The sequence below is a fragment of the Cricetulus griseus genome, chromosome 3, assembly GCF_003668045.3.
Source record: "Cricetulus griseus strain 17A/GY chromosome 3, alternate assembly CriGri-PICRH-1.0, whole genome shotgun sequence".
Taxonomy (NCBI): domain Eukaryota; kingdom Metazoa; phylum Chordata; class Mammalia; order Rodentia; family Cricetidae; genus Cricetulus; species Cricetulus griseus.
In genome coordinates this window covers 57,329,621-57,346,104 of record NC_048596.1, presented here as the reverse complement: position 1 = coordinate 57,346,104, position 16,484 = coordinate 57,329,621, and the positions used below count along the sequence as shown (strand labels likewise).

At 49.9% G+C, this 16,484-nt stretch overlaps 1 protein-coding gene across 2 annotated transcripts in view; it reads left to right on the top strand.

Annotated features, from left to right (window-relative positions):
- The window catches only part of Shank2 (SH3 and multiple ankyrin repeat domains 2), a 443,211-nt gene that overhangs the window by 42,618 nt on the left and 384,109 nt on the right, over nt 1–16,484 (top strand). For both annotated transcript variants that reach the window (XM_035442085.1, XM_035442084.1), the window contains exon 3: nt 7,059–7,278. In XM_035442085.1, coding sequence (XP_035297976.1) covers nt 7,072–7,278 — 207 coding nt within the window. In that variant the 5' untranslated portion in view covers nt 7,059–7,071. The remainder of the gene's footprint in view (nt 1–7,058; nt 7,279–16,484) is intronic.

Here is a 16,484-nt window from a genome sequence, read left to right as displayed (position 1 = left end):
TACAGCTCTGCAGCCCATGAGTGGTGCAGCTACGTGTGATCTGGAAAATGAGCCTTATAATGCCCAGCAATGCCCAGCATTGCTACTTGTTGCATTCCTGCCCATCCCTACAGGTCTGGGACACTGGGCTCTGTTCGTCTGTTGCTGGTGGTAGCTGGAGTTGACACTCTACTGGGGGAAGATTCAGGGCCCATGCTCTGCCCATCTCTACCTCACTGCATTCCACCAGCTCCACAGCCTAGCCTCCTGCCTGGCATGTGTCCGCCGAATGCCCACTGCATCCCATCTGATGGATGGACAGCAGCAAATCAGATACACTGAAGTGCTGATGGACATGTGGGTTCATGGGGAAGCTGAGATGACACAGTCACTAAGTGAGCTTTAAAGAGAGCCAATCAGAGGCCAGGTTGGGGGAGGTAGTCAGAGTTGGGGTCAGGGGATGGAGAGGGCCACAGGTGTTTGCTTCAAGCTGTTGGATGCAGTCCCAGGCAGCCAGGAGTGGAATGCACTTGAGAGGGGCTTCCTGTGCTCCACCCCTACAGGGCTGGAGTTCTGGAGACTGAACTCTCATTTGCTCTCCAGGCTGGGACAGAGCTCACCTGACTATGCAAGCTCCAGTGGGCTCTCACATCTGTTTCCCAGGGCTGACAGGAGCTGTGTTCTGCACTGGGTCCTAGGAACAATGCTCCTTCATGGGAAGCCAATGGAGCACAGGCCCTTCTCACTCTTTAGTGTAAGCTCCTGCCTCAGACCTGTTCCTGGATGCCCAGAAACCCATTGCTCATCAGCCACATCTATCTATGCCAGGCCCATCTTCTTTCTCTCTGTCCCTGCTGGGGTTGAAAGCGGGGCAACCTCAGGAACTAGAACCACTGGGCCAGACTAACGCCTGCCAATACAAAAGGCTCCATGAGATGGAATAGGAAGGGCCTGACTTCCCCAGACATATTATTTATTTATTTTTGGTCTTTTACTCCAATACTGGTTGTTTCAGAGATAGCTTGCTTACTTGCTCAGCCTTAGAGAGGTACTAGGCATCTAGCCCAGCAGGTTGTGCAGCTATGGTGGGGAACCTTGATGGTAGTGGCTGAGCAGGCTGGCTGCGTGGTGGACCACTCAGCTGTGTAGCCCATGCAGGCTGGCAGAGCTTCATCAGGGCCATTCTGACCTCAGCCTACCCTGGTGCTGTGGCATCAGTGTGTGGGCTGTCAGCAGAGACCACCCTAGTTGCTACCGTTTCACCAGGGATCATTGACAGTGGTGTATGCCGTGGACCAACAATCCCATGCCCTATTGTCCACAAGCAGCTGGGCCACCCTGTTCTGTGTATGCCTCACTATCAAGCCTGGAGTGTTAGGAAGCCCCCACAGCTCCTGGTCCCAGCTGAGCTGTTGCTACTTCTGCCTCTGCCATGGCTGTGGTCACCACTATCCACTGTCACCACTACTGAGGCTGCTGTCGCTGCTGCTAGCACCTCTGCCAATATTCATCAGGCAGCAAATTTTTTTATGCCAGGGGATTTCTTTACAGTCCCCTCTACCATCTCTTGACAGCCCAGCACAGGGGAACCCAATTTGCATGAACATATCTGTGTTGAATGTAAGAGTAACAATAGATTGCCTATCTGCCAAGAGGTTATGTGCACAAGTCCAGTCATTAGACAATCACTTTGTGTATCTAAGCATTGCCCTGTGGATTATCAGGGAGCCGGGCTGGGAGCCCTGTGCTGTACACTGCTCCATTATGCTCCAAACAGGCTCTGTAAAGTCTGGCTGGGGCAGGTTTGCCCTTTCCTGCTTTCAAACAGAGCAGCAGAACCTAAGGATGAGCTGGAGACACTAAGAGCTGAAGCTGGAGGGCCCAGGTAGGCCACCCTGGTCCTTTTATGTTTACACAAATTAGCAAAAGATTCCCACACTTACTTTATTCAATGTGTAAGGAGTCTGTCTGCATGTATGTGGGTACACCAGGAGAGTGCCTGGTGCCCATGGAGGCCAGAAGTGGGCATTGGATCCCCTGCAACTAGAGTTAAATGGTCATGAGCTGCCATGTGGATCCTGAAAACTGAACCTGGGCCAGGGCTTTTCATCGGTGAGAACTTTGACAACTGCTTATTGATCCTTCCAATTACTGATAACAACAGCCCCTAAGCAGCAAACCCCATACCAGGGAGCTGTCCCATGCCCTCTTTCTGCTGTCCCAAACAGTGTGGATATGCCTCTCTCACTCTGAGGAGAAGCTACTCTGGGTTCATCTGGTCTGTGAAGCTGCAACTGTTTTGAAGTTAGAGTATAAGGTCGGTTCAAGGTTAATGAGGACCTGTGGCTCCAACCCGTGGCTGTCAACCTGCATGCTTGTTAGGCCACCTGAGAGCATTTAAAGTGCAATAGCCATGGTGAGGCGGTTAAATAAGAACTTCTGGCCTGGCCCTGGTGTGTTTGAAAAGGCTGCACAGCCAGGATGAGTGCATGAATAGTTTCCTCAGAACTGGAGGCCTGGGTAGAAATCATGACACAGAGCGCATCATTATCTCACAAACTGAGCACCTCTTAAACCTGCAAATCCAAAGCACTTTGATATCCAAATCTTCCTGAACAGAAACATTAAGACATGAGTGTGAAATCCCTCTCCTGACCTCACAGCATGGATTGTAGCTGACACAAGGGTGCAATTGGCAGTGGTGTGTAAAATCACCACCAGGCTACATACACATGGTACACAAATGAATTCATGCTCAGACCTGAGTCCCATCCATTATGTGCACAAATATTCTCCAACCCCAAATGGTCTGGCTTCCCAGGGAGTCAGAGATCCTTACTGTGTGATGATGTCAGGTCAGGTTTGAGTATAGAACCTTGCTAACTCACACAGGTGCTATATGAAAGGAGAGCTCACTCAGCACTTAAGAGCAAGCTCTTCCAGAAGACCAGAGTTCTGTCCCTGCAGCTCACGGGGGGGGGGGGGCTCTTCTGGTCTCCACGGACACCTGCACTCATGTGGCATCTGTACTCACACAGGCACACATAATAAAAATGAATGTAAAAAAAAAAGTATGGTGAGTGAATAAACAAGTGAATGCTGAAAGTTACTTTGAAGCCGGTTCCTGACCAAGATGCAGGGAGAGCTGGGTCCTTTCATCATGAACCTTGGGTACCTCTTTGGATCCTTGCTGGCTGAGAAGATATTGGCAAGAATCATGAACGTGTTCAGCTAGTGAGTACAGGAAGACTCGTTTGCCTTGAGATAGATAGATAGATAGATAGATAGATAGATAGATAGATAGATAGATATAGATAGATTTATTTTGAGATATGATCTTACTCTGTAGCCCAGATTGCCTGGAACTCACAGAAATCCTTCTGCCTCTGTTTCTCAAGTGCTGGAATTAAAAGCGTGCACCACCATGACCTAGCCTGCCCCCAGGTTTTAATTGAGTACTGCACAGGGTGAACTCTGGAGTTTTTCCTTATAATCCTTCTTGGCTGGTTGAGGGCGCTCACTGCTGAGGCCGTCCCTGCAAGTGAGCCGGGCAAGAGTGAGGCCCTAGAGAAACCCTGCCAGGTCCAGTGGGGAACATGGGCTCCTGCCTCAGTGGGAAGACCCTACTGAAAAACCACATGGGGAGGAGTGCAGGTGACCAGGTGACCTGGGATTTCTGAGGGTCTTGGAGGACCCTGGGGGTCTACTGTGCCCTGGGAAGAGTGGCCACTAGCTTTTATCCTTTGGTGTCACAGGTCAGGGTTGCATCCCTGATGACAGGAAAAATGCCAGGTAGCTTGTTTTTTTTTTTTGTTTGTTTGTTTTTTTTTGTTTTTGTTTTTTTTAATAACATCTCTGGATTGGCAGGCATCTCTTTTCTTTTACTTTTTAATTAAGTGTGTGTGTGTGTGTGTGTGTGTGTGTGCGTGCACACATGCTCCTAGGTATATGTATGTATAGGTGTGGTAGTTGAGTTTTAATTATCAACTTGATACAATCTAAAGTAACCTGGGAGGAGAGTCTCAAACTCTGGCCTAGCCCCACGGTTAATGTTGTCAGCAAGTTGGTGCAGGTGCCCCAGGGTGCCTGATGGTAAGGGTTAGTGGTTTTGCTGTGTGCAGAGGTGATGAGGGTGAGACTAGGTGCACCTTGTAGATTCTGCTGCAGCTATAGGGCAACTGCAGCCCAGTGCTGTTTGGAAGTGACCAAGTGGGTTAGGACTGGCCTAGGGTAGCTGTAGCCTGAGGCCTTGCAGAAGACTGACATCCTGGTGTGTCCATATGGAGACAACCATGTTTGGAAATTTTCTGAAACTCACTGTTAGCTGAAGGACTGGAAAGTGAGAAAGGAGCCTGGACACCCCTTAACCCTTCAGGTACAGTCTCGGCACATGGTGTAGTATTTGAATCAGACAGTGTGTGTTCTCCTGAGCCCTGTGGAGAGTGCAGAGAAGTGGTCATGCTAGATAAGAGGGCTCCCCTGGAGCACCCAGACTTGGAAGACTGGATAGGTATCTGTGCTGAAACCCACTGTGTCCCTATGAGTGACACTGCTATGTGTCAATATGTTATGAGGCCAGAGTTTGCACATGGTAGCCCTGGCACACAGGATGGGCAGAAGGTGCACCTGCTGGAGCCTGATGCTGCCACCCCATGCAGACAGGTAGTGCAACAATGGAGTGTGGAGAACATGTTTTCATTCATAGACAGACATGAAGTAGTACTGTGGACAGTTGGTTTGGATTCCCGTACACTGGCATTCCCACAGCCACCAGTGTGAATAACTGACAGTGGATTTACCTTGCATTATGAAGAGCTTTGTTAGGTATCTGTTGCTCACTACTCCCTCCTTCCTCCCCCTACTTTCCTGCTTTCTTCCATTTAGTCACTTATGTATCTACATACTCACTTACCCCAGCCATTCATATATTCATCCATGTATACAACAATCCACTTACCCACTCACCCACTATCTATCACTTATCATCCATCCATCCTCCCATCCTCCCATCATCCATCTACCCACCATCCATCCATCCATCCATTCATCCATCATCCATCCATCCATCCTCACATCTGTCCATCCATCCATCCACCCATCCACCCATTAACTCAATCCTCTCATCCATATTTACCTCTCATCTATGTACACATTGACTCAGGCAGCTATTCATGTCTCATCCATCCATCTCCCAATCCATCTACCTACCCCCATATCCCTCCATCTGTTATCCATTGATTACCCTCCTTCCTTCCTTCCTGTTCCCTCTCCTTCTATAGGGAGGGAAACCCCTTTACTACTATTTTGGTTCTTTGCTTTGTGGCTCTGCGAATTCAGTGACAAAAGACAGATCTGAGAAGAAAAGGCTGTTAACGCAGCAGCCCACACCTCCCCGTCCTGGGAGGAGTGACTCAAAGGCTTGTTTGGAGCTCTGGCTTGGGGTAGCATCTGTGCAAAAGAACAATGAAGGTGAGAGAAGGGACTTGATCTCAGGTGACAGTCTGTGGGATGGCCAACACAGGGTGAGGAGTGCTGGCGAGAGGCCGCTCGGAGCAGCCTATAATGTGGGTTCCCCTGGGCTGTGTGTCCTCTAGATGGTGAGTATCAACGTTGTTTCTAGAAGTGGACCTTTGTCCTCTCTGAGGAAAGAAAACTACAACACAAGGCACAGACACTTGTGTTTCCAGCTTTACCAGAGTTTGACACTTGTCGTCTTGGGCTGGGTCCTTCCAGCAAGCACATAGTCCTGTGGGGTTGGGCATTCCTAACTCCTCCCTCCTGAGAGGTGCCTTCTGAGATCCCAGACTTCCTTAATATTGATGCCTTCCTGCCACGATGCCCTGTGAGTCTGTTCATCTGTTTGTAGGACTGTTCCATGTCTTCCCGACCACAGGCATAAGAAGTTGCGTGAATCTTTCAACAAGTTTCTTCCCCTTTGCCCAGAGTTGTGTTTGTAGTCATCCATGCAAAGTTCAGATTTTATTTGTTCACAGCTGTAGAGCCCATAGACAGAGGGTACCACAGCTTGGCCAGGGAGTGCCTGAGTGATGAGGGTGACCATGCATCCCCACTGGCCCAGGGCATCCCAGTCCACACGGCCTTCACCTTCTTAATAGAATTTCCATACAGGTAGAATTGCTGGTATGGTATGGCACATTCCCTGCCAGGTCCTCAGAACCCCCCAGTTTAAGCATTTATCCTAGACACGTGTCACCTCTGCAGTCACCAAATACAATTTGACTTTTCCTGGGTTCTGTTGGTATTTTGCTTTTATTTCCTGATCTTGTAGCCCAGACTGACCTTAAACTCATTATCCTGAGTTTGGCTCTGAACTCATAACCCTCTTGTCTCTACCTCCTCAATGCTTGCATTACAGGTTTGTGCTACCACACCTGGCCATGTCAGTCTTCCTGGTGCTCACTTAAGGCCCTGCTCTGAGGTAGCTGGTTACAGCCTAGCTGGGGCTTTCGAATTGGAGCTGGCTTTAAGGAAGGGGCTTCCCCAGCTTCTGCCTCTGGGGACCCCCAACTCTCCTGGCTTCAGCCTGCTCAAGACTTGGGTCTCTGTTCTGCTCTCGGACCTGACAATGATCTTTCTGAGACTATCCTCGTCTTTTTGTGCTATTTTTACTCTATGCTGCTAGCCACTCTGCGTTTGAAGTAGGGGGTTATTACAGCATAGCTTGCTGCCTTCTGACCCGGGTGCCTGCGTTCCTTCCCCTCCTGCTGCCACTCTGGCCTCAAAGAAAAACCAGAGGTAGCTGTTCCTCCCATGTGGACTGCAGCTCTCCGGTAAATTCCCATAGTCGTGGCTGCTACTGCAGCTAGCTGGGACCTCTTCAGAGCAGCTTCAGCACAGTGTGAGGGACCTCCCTGGTTCTGGCCCTGACTGATGCCTCTGCCCAGGCTCAAGGGAGGAGGAGGGAGGTGCCCAGTTCTTTCCACCTTTAGGTATCTGACATACAAGCACATAGGTGCCATGGACTGGTGGTCACATTGGCAGACTCGGGAACTAATCTTCAGGGGCCACTGGGTTCTCTCTGATACTCATATTTATTTTCCTTTCTCTTCCCTTCACAGAGGTCCAGGCACCATGCCCCGCAGTCCCACATCCAGTGAGGACGAGATGGCCCAGAGCTTCTCTGACTATTCCATGGGTTCAGAGTCAGACAGTTCCAAAGAAGAGACCATCTATGACACAATCCGGGCCACCACAGAGAAGCCAAGTGGTGTGAAGATGGAGGAGATCCAGGGCAACACCCTGGTGATTCGGGTGCTCATCCAGGATCTGCAGCAGACGGTGAGCCCTTGTGTATGGCAGCATGAGCGTCATCGCTTTGCTTGGATGTCTGTGTCTAGCCAGGATCAACTGTGGTTTAAACGGTGTCTGTAGAAGGCTCTGGTTCACCCTGGGCCTGCAGGCTGGTGTTCCAGACCCGTACTCCAGTGTAGCTCTAAGAGGGTTCTCACCCCAGGACCCCTCCTTCCTTCCCACTGCAGCCTACAATAGTCATTGATCACCTTTCATTCATTCTACATTACTATAATGAAACCTTGTTGCAGTGAAATCTATAAAGAAAAGAGGTTTGTTTGGGTTCATTGTTTCTAGAGAGCCAAGGTCAAAGGCTATCTTTGGTGGTGGCTTTCTTTCTTAGCAGAGTCTCAAGGTGAGCCAGGATGTCATAGGCAAAAATTGGGGGATTGTGTGCATGCCTATGTCTGATTTTCTCCCTATTCTCCTGTAACTACCAGGATTTGAGAGTTGGATCCCCCCCGACTTGACTTCACCTCATTGTAATTGCTCCCCAAAGTCCAACCTCCAAGCATCATCATCGGATTTAGTTCCCTTAAAACTTTCCATACTTCAAGATTAAGATTAAATCTGAAGCCCAGAGCCCTAGGGGGATACCAAAGCCATGTCCAGGCTATAGTAAGTACCTTCTGCTAGGTCAAGCCTCCAAGCCCCAGGCTTGGTGCCATTGCTGCTCTTACAGATTAAGTTCGGTGGTGAGCACATAAGCCAGCCATGTTAATGATGCCTCAGCAGGGAAGGCAGTCTGCTGCCTCCTCTCACCTACTCATGTAGACAGGATGTGCTCTCCCACTCCTGGGGGCAGGGCGTCTGGTCTGAGTGTACCTCACTTCCCCATACTGCTCTGGTCACTGCCTGCTTGTCCCTCAGTCCTGGGCCCAGCATCATTTCCTGGGATGTCCCCGAAGTCCTCAGGCCTCAGCTTGCCCACGCTGATCACCCTGCTCTGTCTCTGGGGATGGGCTTCCTCCCTCTGGATGTTGGTGTCTGCTGCTTGGGTTGGGGAGCAGAGGCAAGCTGGATGTGATAGATGACCATGGATGTGTGTTGAGATGTGACTCCCCAGGAGATTCCAGGGCCTGGTGTTTTGTCATTTTTCTTTGCCTTTCTTCTTCCTTGTTCTTCAACTCCTTGGGGCTTTTCTGATGAAACTGGAAGCTCACAGCAGAGATAAGCTTCAGTCCCCAGGAGGGGCTGGATGTGAATTGTTGGTGCTTTGCTGTCTGGACTATCAGGCTCGGGCTCTGGGGCATTACACGGGGTCATACCAGGACCTTTCATGTCTGTGACAAGAGGGAAGGCCAGTTAATGACAGGCCAGGAGAAGTGGTGAGGAATGTGCTCTGGGATGACAGGATGAAGGAAGTGAAGTGGGGTAGTGGGGTGACAGGGTGGGAGGTGTGGTGTGGTGATGGGGTGATGGGGTGATGGGGTGATGGAGGCAGGGGATTGAGTGGTGAGATAATGGGGTGAATCAGATAGGAAATTGGTTGTTGGGGGATGGGATAGAGGGGTAATGGGATGGGAGGGAGCAGTAGAGTGGGGGTGAGGGAGGTAGGGGATAAGGTAGTGAGTTATAGGGTGAGTCAGGTGAGGTGGGGTGGCATCTCTCTAAGCTGCTATTACCCAGCTCTTGAAGACAGGCTGTGGGGAGGATTGCGTGGGTGCAGTCTCAGTCTCAGTCTCTCTCTCTCTCTCTCTCTCTCTCTCCTCTCTCTCTCTCTCTCTCTCTCTCTCTCTCTCTCTCTCTCTCTCTCTCTCTCTCTCTCTCTCTCACACACACACACACACACCCACACCCACCCACCCCCCAACACACACACACTATTCATTAATGAACATCTCTGACATTATTCATTTGAATTTAAATGGAGGAAAAGCTAGTGAGGAAACAATGAACATTCATCTTTTTTGTTGTCGTTGCTCCAAGAAAGATGGTGTCCAAGGACATCTAGAGGGAAGCATTATTAAACCCATGAAGAGGCATAGATTTTCTGTTTCCCGTTAGATTCTCCCCCCCTCTCGCTGTGCTTTTCCCGGGCTGCTACTGGGTGAATGAAGCAGACTGCTAAACTGAGCTTGCCCTCCAACTCCCAGGCTCTTGAAACAGTGCCCCCTTCCTCCTTTCTGTCAGGAAGATGAGATGGGAGGTTCTCATCTACACAGGATTCATGCTCCTTCACTTGGTAGTCAGGCTTTTCCCAGGGTCTGGAGTCCACCACATCTTCCTGTCTTGAAGGTGAGGGATGGAGAGGGTGAACTGGCAAGTGTCTCACTTCCCCACCTTCCCAAGCTTCTTTTGGAGGGTCACTTAATTGCAGACTGGGCCTTGGAGGGTTTGGTGAGCAGTAACTAGCTATTCATACTTCCCTCCCTCCACCCCACCACTTTTATTTTGAACCATGTGTGCACACGCACACATGTGTGCAAGTTCGAGGCCATGCATGCATGAGCATGTTCTGGAGGTGCCAGAAAAGGGCATCAGACTTTTAGGAGCTGGGCTGCCTGACATGGGTGTTGGGAACTGAATTCAGGTCCTCTGCAAGAACAGTACAATCCCTCCAGCCCTGAAAGTGATTGTTGGGCCTTCCTGGAAGTATGGATTTGCTTGTCCTTCCTTGCAAGACAGTTTCCTGGTGTTGAGTGTCATATTCTGTGTTGTTGGCCTGGTTCCTGTCTATGTCAGGGGAACCAGCTAGCCTCACTCTGGGAGTTTCTTCTCCATGTCTGCATCTCAGTGTCTCTCTGTTGGATTTTCTGGTGTCTTTGTGCCATGTATTTGGCTGGACTTGTCTGTCCCGAGGATTCTCTGATCTGGAGTAGCTCTGACTGGCTGACTCTCATCTGCTTTCATAGCTCCACAACGTTTCTGACAAGTATTCTCCAGGGCTGTTGTTTGGCACATGTTCTGATATCTGGTTATTTCTCTCCTGAGTATAATGTTTCTTAAGACGGCCATTCCTCTATGGGGTGAGTTTCCACTCAGCAGAAGATAGCTGGTGCTCTCTCCATTGTTCTCTTTTCTGCCTTCCTTATTTCCTAGACCAACCCTCCCCACCACACTCCAGCTGAGTGACCAAAGCTCTGTCCTGTGGATCTAAGAGTGCATGAGTGAACCCTCTCAGCTCTCTTGTGAAATTAGATGTATCAGTCTATCTGTCTTTGCACATGAAAGATGTAGGGAGTGAGTTGGGGAATCTTTCTAGAGGACTGGGGGCAGGTATTTTCCCTTTCCTTCTTCTCTAAAGATTATTTTAAATGCTTTTCCTTGGGAAGTCCCCTGACCAGAGACTAAGTCTCTTACTCACTGATGGACCCCCTCCACCCCATCTCTCAGTGAAGAGCCCTGCCTAAAGCGTCTCCCAACAGCTGGCTCCATAACCTTGTCTTCCACCCAAGGAAGGAAAAAAGTCTCAGTGAGAGGAAAGAGACACTTCTTCTACCACAGCCTTCTGCTTCTCTCCAGCTCATCGGATAGGTCCTGTAGTGCCCCAGTCCTCCTCCAGACACTTTTTAGGCTAGCATCTGGCCTACTAGGTTCCTAGAGACTGTGTCTCTCAATGTTGGCTTCCAAAGTAGAGAGCCCTTGACCCACCATCCATTTGAACCAATCTTCCATTATAGTGTTTAAACTGTCTAGTCTTTATTTCCCAGAATTGCTTGTTGATATAGGCATTCATGCTGGGAATGTAAGAGCTCTCCGGGGTGGCACACTTAGAACCTGAAGATCAAAGCTGGGAGGACAGAGGAGGTAGTGAGGGTTAGGCTGCTGGAGGCAGGGTACACACCATAGTACACCCCTTCCACGCTGGAGTCTGTCCCCAAGACAGGCACGCCACTCTACCCAGGCAGGATACATCCTTGCTTGAACTAATCCTGACACAACTTACCCCTTTGGTGTGTCCCATGCAAGGGGAAAGCCCAGTGTGCTAGAATTATACCAAAAGGTACTAAATGACTTCTTGAATGTTCACCTCATGACAAACACCATGTCTTGGATGTGTTCTGTGTAGTCTTGTAGCAACCTTGAGCTTGTAGTGTGTTTGAGAATCTTTGTTGATGGTAAACACATCTATGGTGAAGGCCAGCATCTTAGGTATTAAATGGAACCTTTATGATCCACAGCTGGAAGGAGACAGAACCATACAGCATGCTCCTTTTGGTCGCCAGGGAGGTTCAGGATGTGCTGAAGTTTTTAATTAGGTTTTTTGATAACACGTAAAGAAGTGGGCTTTCTTGTGACATTTTCCTATATACACGCCATTAAACTTTGTTCTTATTCATCTTCTCACCCACTGTCCTTCCCTGCCCCCTCCACCTCCCCACAGTGCCCCTCCCTGCCCCCTCCACCTCCCCCACTGTCCCTCCCTGCCCCCTCCACCACCCCACACTCCCTGCCCCTGCCCCTCCTGCCCCCTCCACCTCCCCCACTGTCCCTCCCTGCTCCCTCCACCTCCCCACACTGCCCCTCCCTGCCCCCTCTACCTTCTCTCATGATTCTTCCCTGTCTCACCTCTGCCTCCCCCACCTCTATCTTTGCCCCCTCACTGTCCCCCCACTGTCATTTCCTGCCCCTCTACCTCTTTGTTGGTCTCCTTCCTCCTCCCAAATAGCCTCCATTTTCTCCCCTCTCACAATACCAGTTCTCCTCACCACCCTGTCACATGTTTAAATCTAAATTGTTTATATGAGGGAAAGCATGAAATATTTGTCTTTTTAAGTCTGGCTTATTTTGCTTAACAAAACAATCTCCAGTTTCATCCATTTTTTTCCCCACAAATGTCGTGTTTTCATTCTTTATGACTGTATAAGATTCCATTGTATATATACACCGTATTTTCTTTATTCATGCATCTGACACCTATGTGTGCTGTTGTGAATAGCGTAGCAGCAAATATCCCAGTTTATAGAAGGAATATGGAGGATCAGAAGGGAGCCAGTGAGAGGCAGAGCTGATGGTCTGAGGTCTGAACAAAAGGCCCCTGATGTGCCCACTGACTGCCCGGTACTCAGACCTCATTTACACGTGTAACTGATACTCAGTTTGGGAAGGTGGCCAGTGAGCTGCCTGTTTAGAAAACAGTCCTGGTACCAACTCTTTCTTGTCATGCTGTTATCACTTTGAATGTGTCCTAACCCTGGGAGTTCCACTGAGTTACCCCCCCCCCCCCGTCCCCCACTGCCATAGTGTTTCTTAGCAGCCAGGATGGGCTAGGTGACTAGGGAAGGTTCACAGGACTCTCTGAGTGTAGGCATAGTGTGGTGTAGCTTGGGCAACCACAACGCTGACATCCGCAAGCCCTTGTTTCCTGCCTGCTTTGACCAGTTCTGGGCTGGTGACCTTCACTGTGGTGTAGACCCATTTCTTCCACAGTTCTTGGATCTGCTTGCACCCATTGGACTTACCAGGCGTCCTAGGAAGGGCTGCTCTGGACAGCTGTACTGAAGACCAGACTTGCAATAGCACTTTGTAACCAGAAGGCCTCTGAGGAACATAGTCAGTTCTGGAACTTTCTGAAGACCATTTCACTTCATTTTGTTCAAGACAAACAAAGCCCCTAGAGGCAGAGACAGGCACTCCCACGGGTATGAGTTGTCAGCAACAGAGAGGACATTGTTCCAGCATGCTGTCCCTTGCGGGCTAAGTCCTCTGTCTAGCTGGGGACATGACACAGTTCCTGGAATATTGCCCAGAGGAGCCGAGTAGAGCCGCCAGTCAGCTTGCCCTGGGGCCCCCCAGTGTCTACACAGTGGGCAGTAGTGCTTGGAGAAGCTGCGGTGCTGTCCTTCACTGCCCCATGAGGCTCAGCCTTGCTGCTTCCTGGTGCTTGCTGTTTCTGAGATCACAACTCTAGTGAGTCAGAAACTTTGGGCCAGGACATCATAGGGCAGTGCTTCCAAGGCACCTAGGAGCCCTGGCTGAGCAGGGCTTGGTGGTGGGTTTAGAGGACAGGCAGGGGTTGGTGAAGGGTGCCAGGCATATGTTGGAACATATCTCTGTTATTCCAAATGTGGTATACAGCTGGCACTGGCCATGCAACTTGGCCTTTTTAAAAAGTGGCTTGTGCCCAAACCAATACCAAGTGAAATGGGCTCTCCTGGAGAATGGTGACTGAGAAAGTGGGCACAGCGCTGGCTGTGGTCGAGCAGCATGGCAGCACTGATTTGAACCCACATTTGTCCTAGGGAGGTGGACCAAGAGCACTGTGGGAGTGGGGGAGGGTCCTCGAGGCTTCCCAGCAGCAGCTCCTCAGCCTCCAGCCAGGCTTGGCACCAGGAGCTCAGCCAAAGCTATCAGTCCAAGCCCCCATCTCCTCCATCCCGCCACCCTGGCCCATCTCCTGGCAGCCGCTGCAGGGAAACGAGGCTGGCCCCTTTTGCCTTAATTAGTTCTTCCATTTATGACATAGATATATCTTCCTATGGGGTATTTCATTTAGCAAAAAGCTTTTCAGTCACCACGCTGACCCCCTTAAAGACTATTTATTGCAGTTCGTCTGTCCTCTCTCTTTGCTTGACTCTCTCTGTCTCTATCTCACTCATGTATCTCCTCAAAGTCACTGCTGCAGATTTGGCACTCCTAGAAGTCTCTGCCTCTCCATCTCACTATCCCTGCCTCCCCACCCCCACCTCACGTCAGCCCCTATCAATTACCTGCTTCTGAATGGTCTATCCCATATGCCCGACTCAGAAACACCCTTGACCGTTGTGCTTCTCAGTGAGGTTGAACTGGAGCTCCAGGCACAGTACAGCCATCTCTCTCTTGTACTTTTGGTCACAGGCAGGTGACTGTCAGGCTGGCTTTGCATCTATGAAATTTCTCGTGCTTTTGAATACCAGGAAGACTCAGCTTGCTGTGAAGACACTTGAAGCCATGTCCCTGTCCAGTAGCTGAGAACAAAAGATGGGGTGGCCATTCATGGTGAGAGGGCACAGGAAGGCTGGACCCTAACTTAGACCTTGACCAGCCATTTGAATGTTGTTCTTGACTCCAGGAGAGGCGAGAATGTGGCACTTCTTCAGAGGCTCATAGTATCTGTGGTTTTGCAAAACAGCTGGTATGAGTGGCAAGGGCTGTTAGGCATGATGGGACCTTCCTTCCATGCCAGGAAGGTTTATTCTGTGTTCTTTAGGATGTACCACAGAAGATTCTGGCTCTGTATGGCTCACCTTCCCCCTTGTTCCCTACATTGTAGCACTAGTCACTACATTTTGGGCTAATCACTAAGTGTCTTAGCTAAGTCACTAATGGGAAGGCCCCCCAGTGGAGGGGCTGGGGCCACTGTGCCTGGCTCCCCAGCCAAAGCTCCCAGTCCCACCATCCAGCTTGGATCCGAACTTGCAGCTAGCTCATAGCTTGTAGCTCACAGCTCACAGCTCACCATTCCCAGCCTCTGATTCCTGCTAGAGGTTCCTGCCTACAGAATTCCTTCCTCTGAACATCCACATCTCCCCTTCCTGAGTCATTATCTTTCCTATGTTCCTCGGACACAGCTGGCTCCCTGCAGGTATCCCTAGCTTGCTTTCTCCTCTGAACCCTGGACCCACCACCACCACATCCCTAATATAACAACATTTCATCAAGGGAGAGCTCACTTCTCTTGAACACTTTGTGGAAAGTGCAGAGAGCCCCCAGCTGAGTCTTGGTACAGCCTGGGTCATGGCCCTTACCTTCCTCCACCCTGTACCCACACACCTGGCCCAACTCTGAACATCTCCCTCTCCAGGGTTACCTTTGAAAAAGACCGCCCCCAAACAGTCAGAACAGCTTTATTGATTTATAATTTTTACAGATCACAGTGTCTGTTTATTTTAAGCATTCAGGTCAAGAGTTTCTAGTAAATTTGGCAAGCTGGGTGCCCATTGCCTCCATCCAGGTCTGGGGCACTTCACCACCCCAGGAAGATCCCCCACACCACTTCCAGCCTAACAAACGCTTATCTACCCTCTATGTCTGTGGTTCTTCCTTTTCTGGACATTTCCACATAGATTAGGCCACACAGTGGCCTCAGTGACTGACGCCTCATCCAGCAGTGTGGTGATCACTCACTGCCTTTATTCAGATCCTCCAGGATTTCTTCCTGCCCCAGAGGGGGCTCTATCCAGGCAGACGCTCAACCTGACTTTCTCAGGTCTTTGGCCACCTTGGAGTTGTGATTTCTCTCACAGTGCCTGAAGGGCTGCCTGCTCAGTGTCTATCTCTCTTGGCTCCCATGTGTTTTGCTAGTGCAGCCACAGCTGAGACAGAGAAAGGACAAAAGTCTGGCTGGAGGGACTGGGCTCACTTAAGCCTCCTTTGTCAGTCAAGAAGGGACATTTGAGTTGAGCTCAGAACCTTTGTACCCAGAACTTCCTAAGCATAGTCAGCCATGAAATCTGTGTGTTAAAGCTGCAAAGGTGGCCACATGCTGTGGTGCAATATGTGTGGCTGAGAGAGGCAGACATTGGGCGGACTAAGACACGGCCAGCGCATGGTAGTTTGGGTGACCAAGTGAGTTCTGTTCAGAGTATGTGACTTCACTAAATTTGTACACATGGCCTTGGCTGCTGTGACTGGAGGAAGGCAAGAAGAAGAAGAAGAAGAAGAAGAAGAAGAAGAAGAAGAAGAAGAAGAAGAAGAAGAAGAAGAAGAAGAAGAAGAAGAAGAAGAAGAAGATTGGAGACTTCTGGGAAGAAGGAGAAATGGAGATGGGAGCCAGGTACAGAGCTGGCAGGGAAAGGAGTTGACTATGCAGACTCCAGAATGTCAGGGCCAAGATCAGGACTGAGATCAGAGCCACAGACTCTTACCAGAGAGTCCTAGGTGGAGGGGAGGAGTGTACAGGGCCCTTAACAGTGACCTGTACTGTTTCATCATTTTGAAATAGAATGTGAGTCATGGCAATTTCTGAGAATGGGGGGGACCCATTTTCTTTCTTTTTTTCCTCATTTTCTTTTGTGTAGGATACATGTGTGTATATGTATGTTTGCTTGTGTGTGTGAGTTGGTATGTTTGTGCTTGTGGAAGCTGGAGGTTAATGTAGGTTGTTGTAGGAATCATTCTTGATTGCTTCTCTCCCACCTTGTTAGTTGAAGTCAGATCCAGAGTTCGCCTATATGATATGTCTAGGCTTGCTAGGCAGCTTGCTCAGGGGATCCTTTCAGAGGATGGGATTACAAGGTTCTCGGGATCTGAACTCTGATCCTCATGCTAGC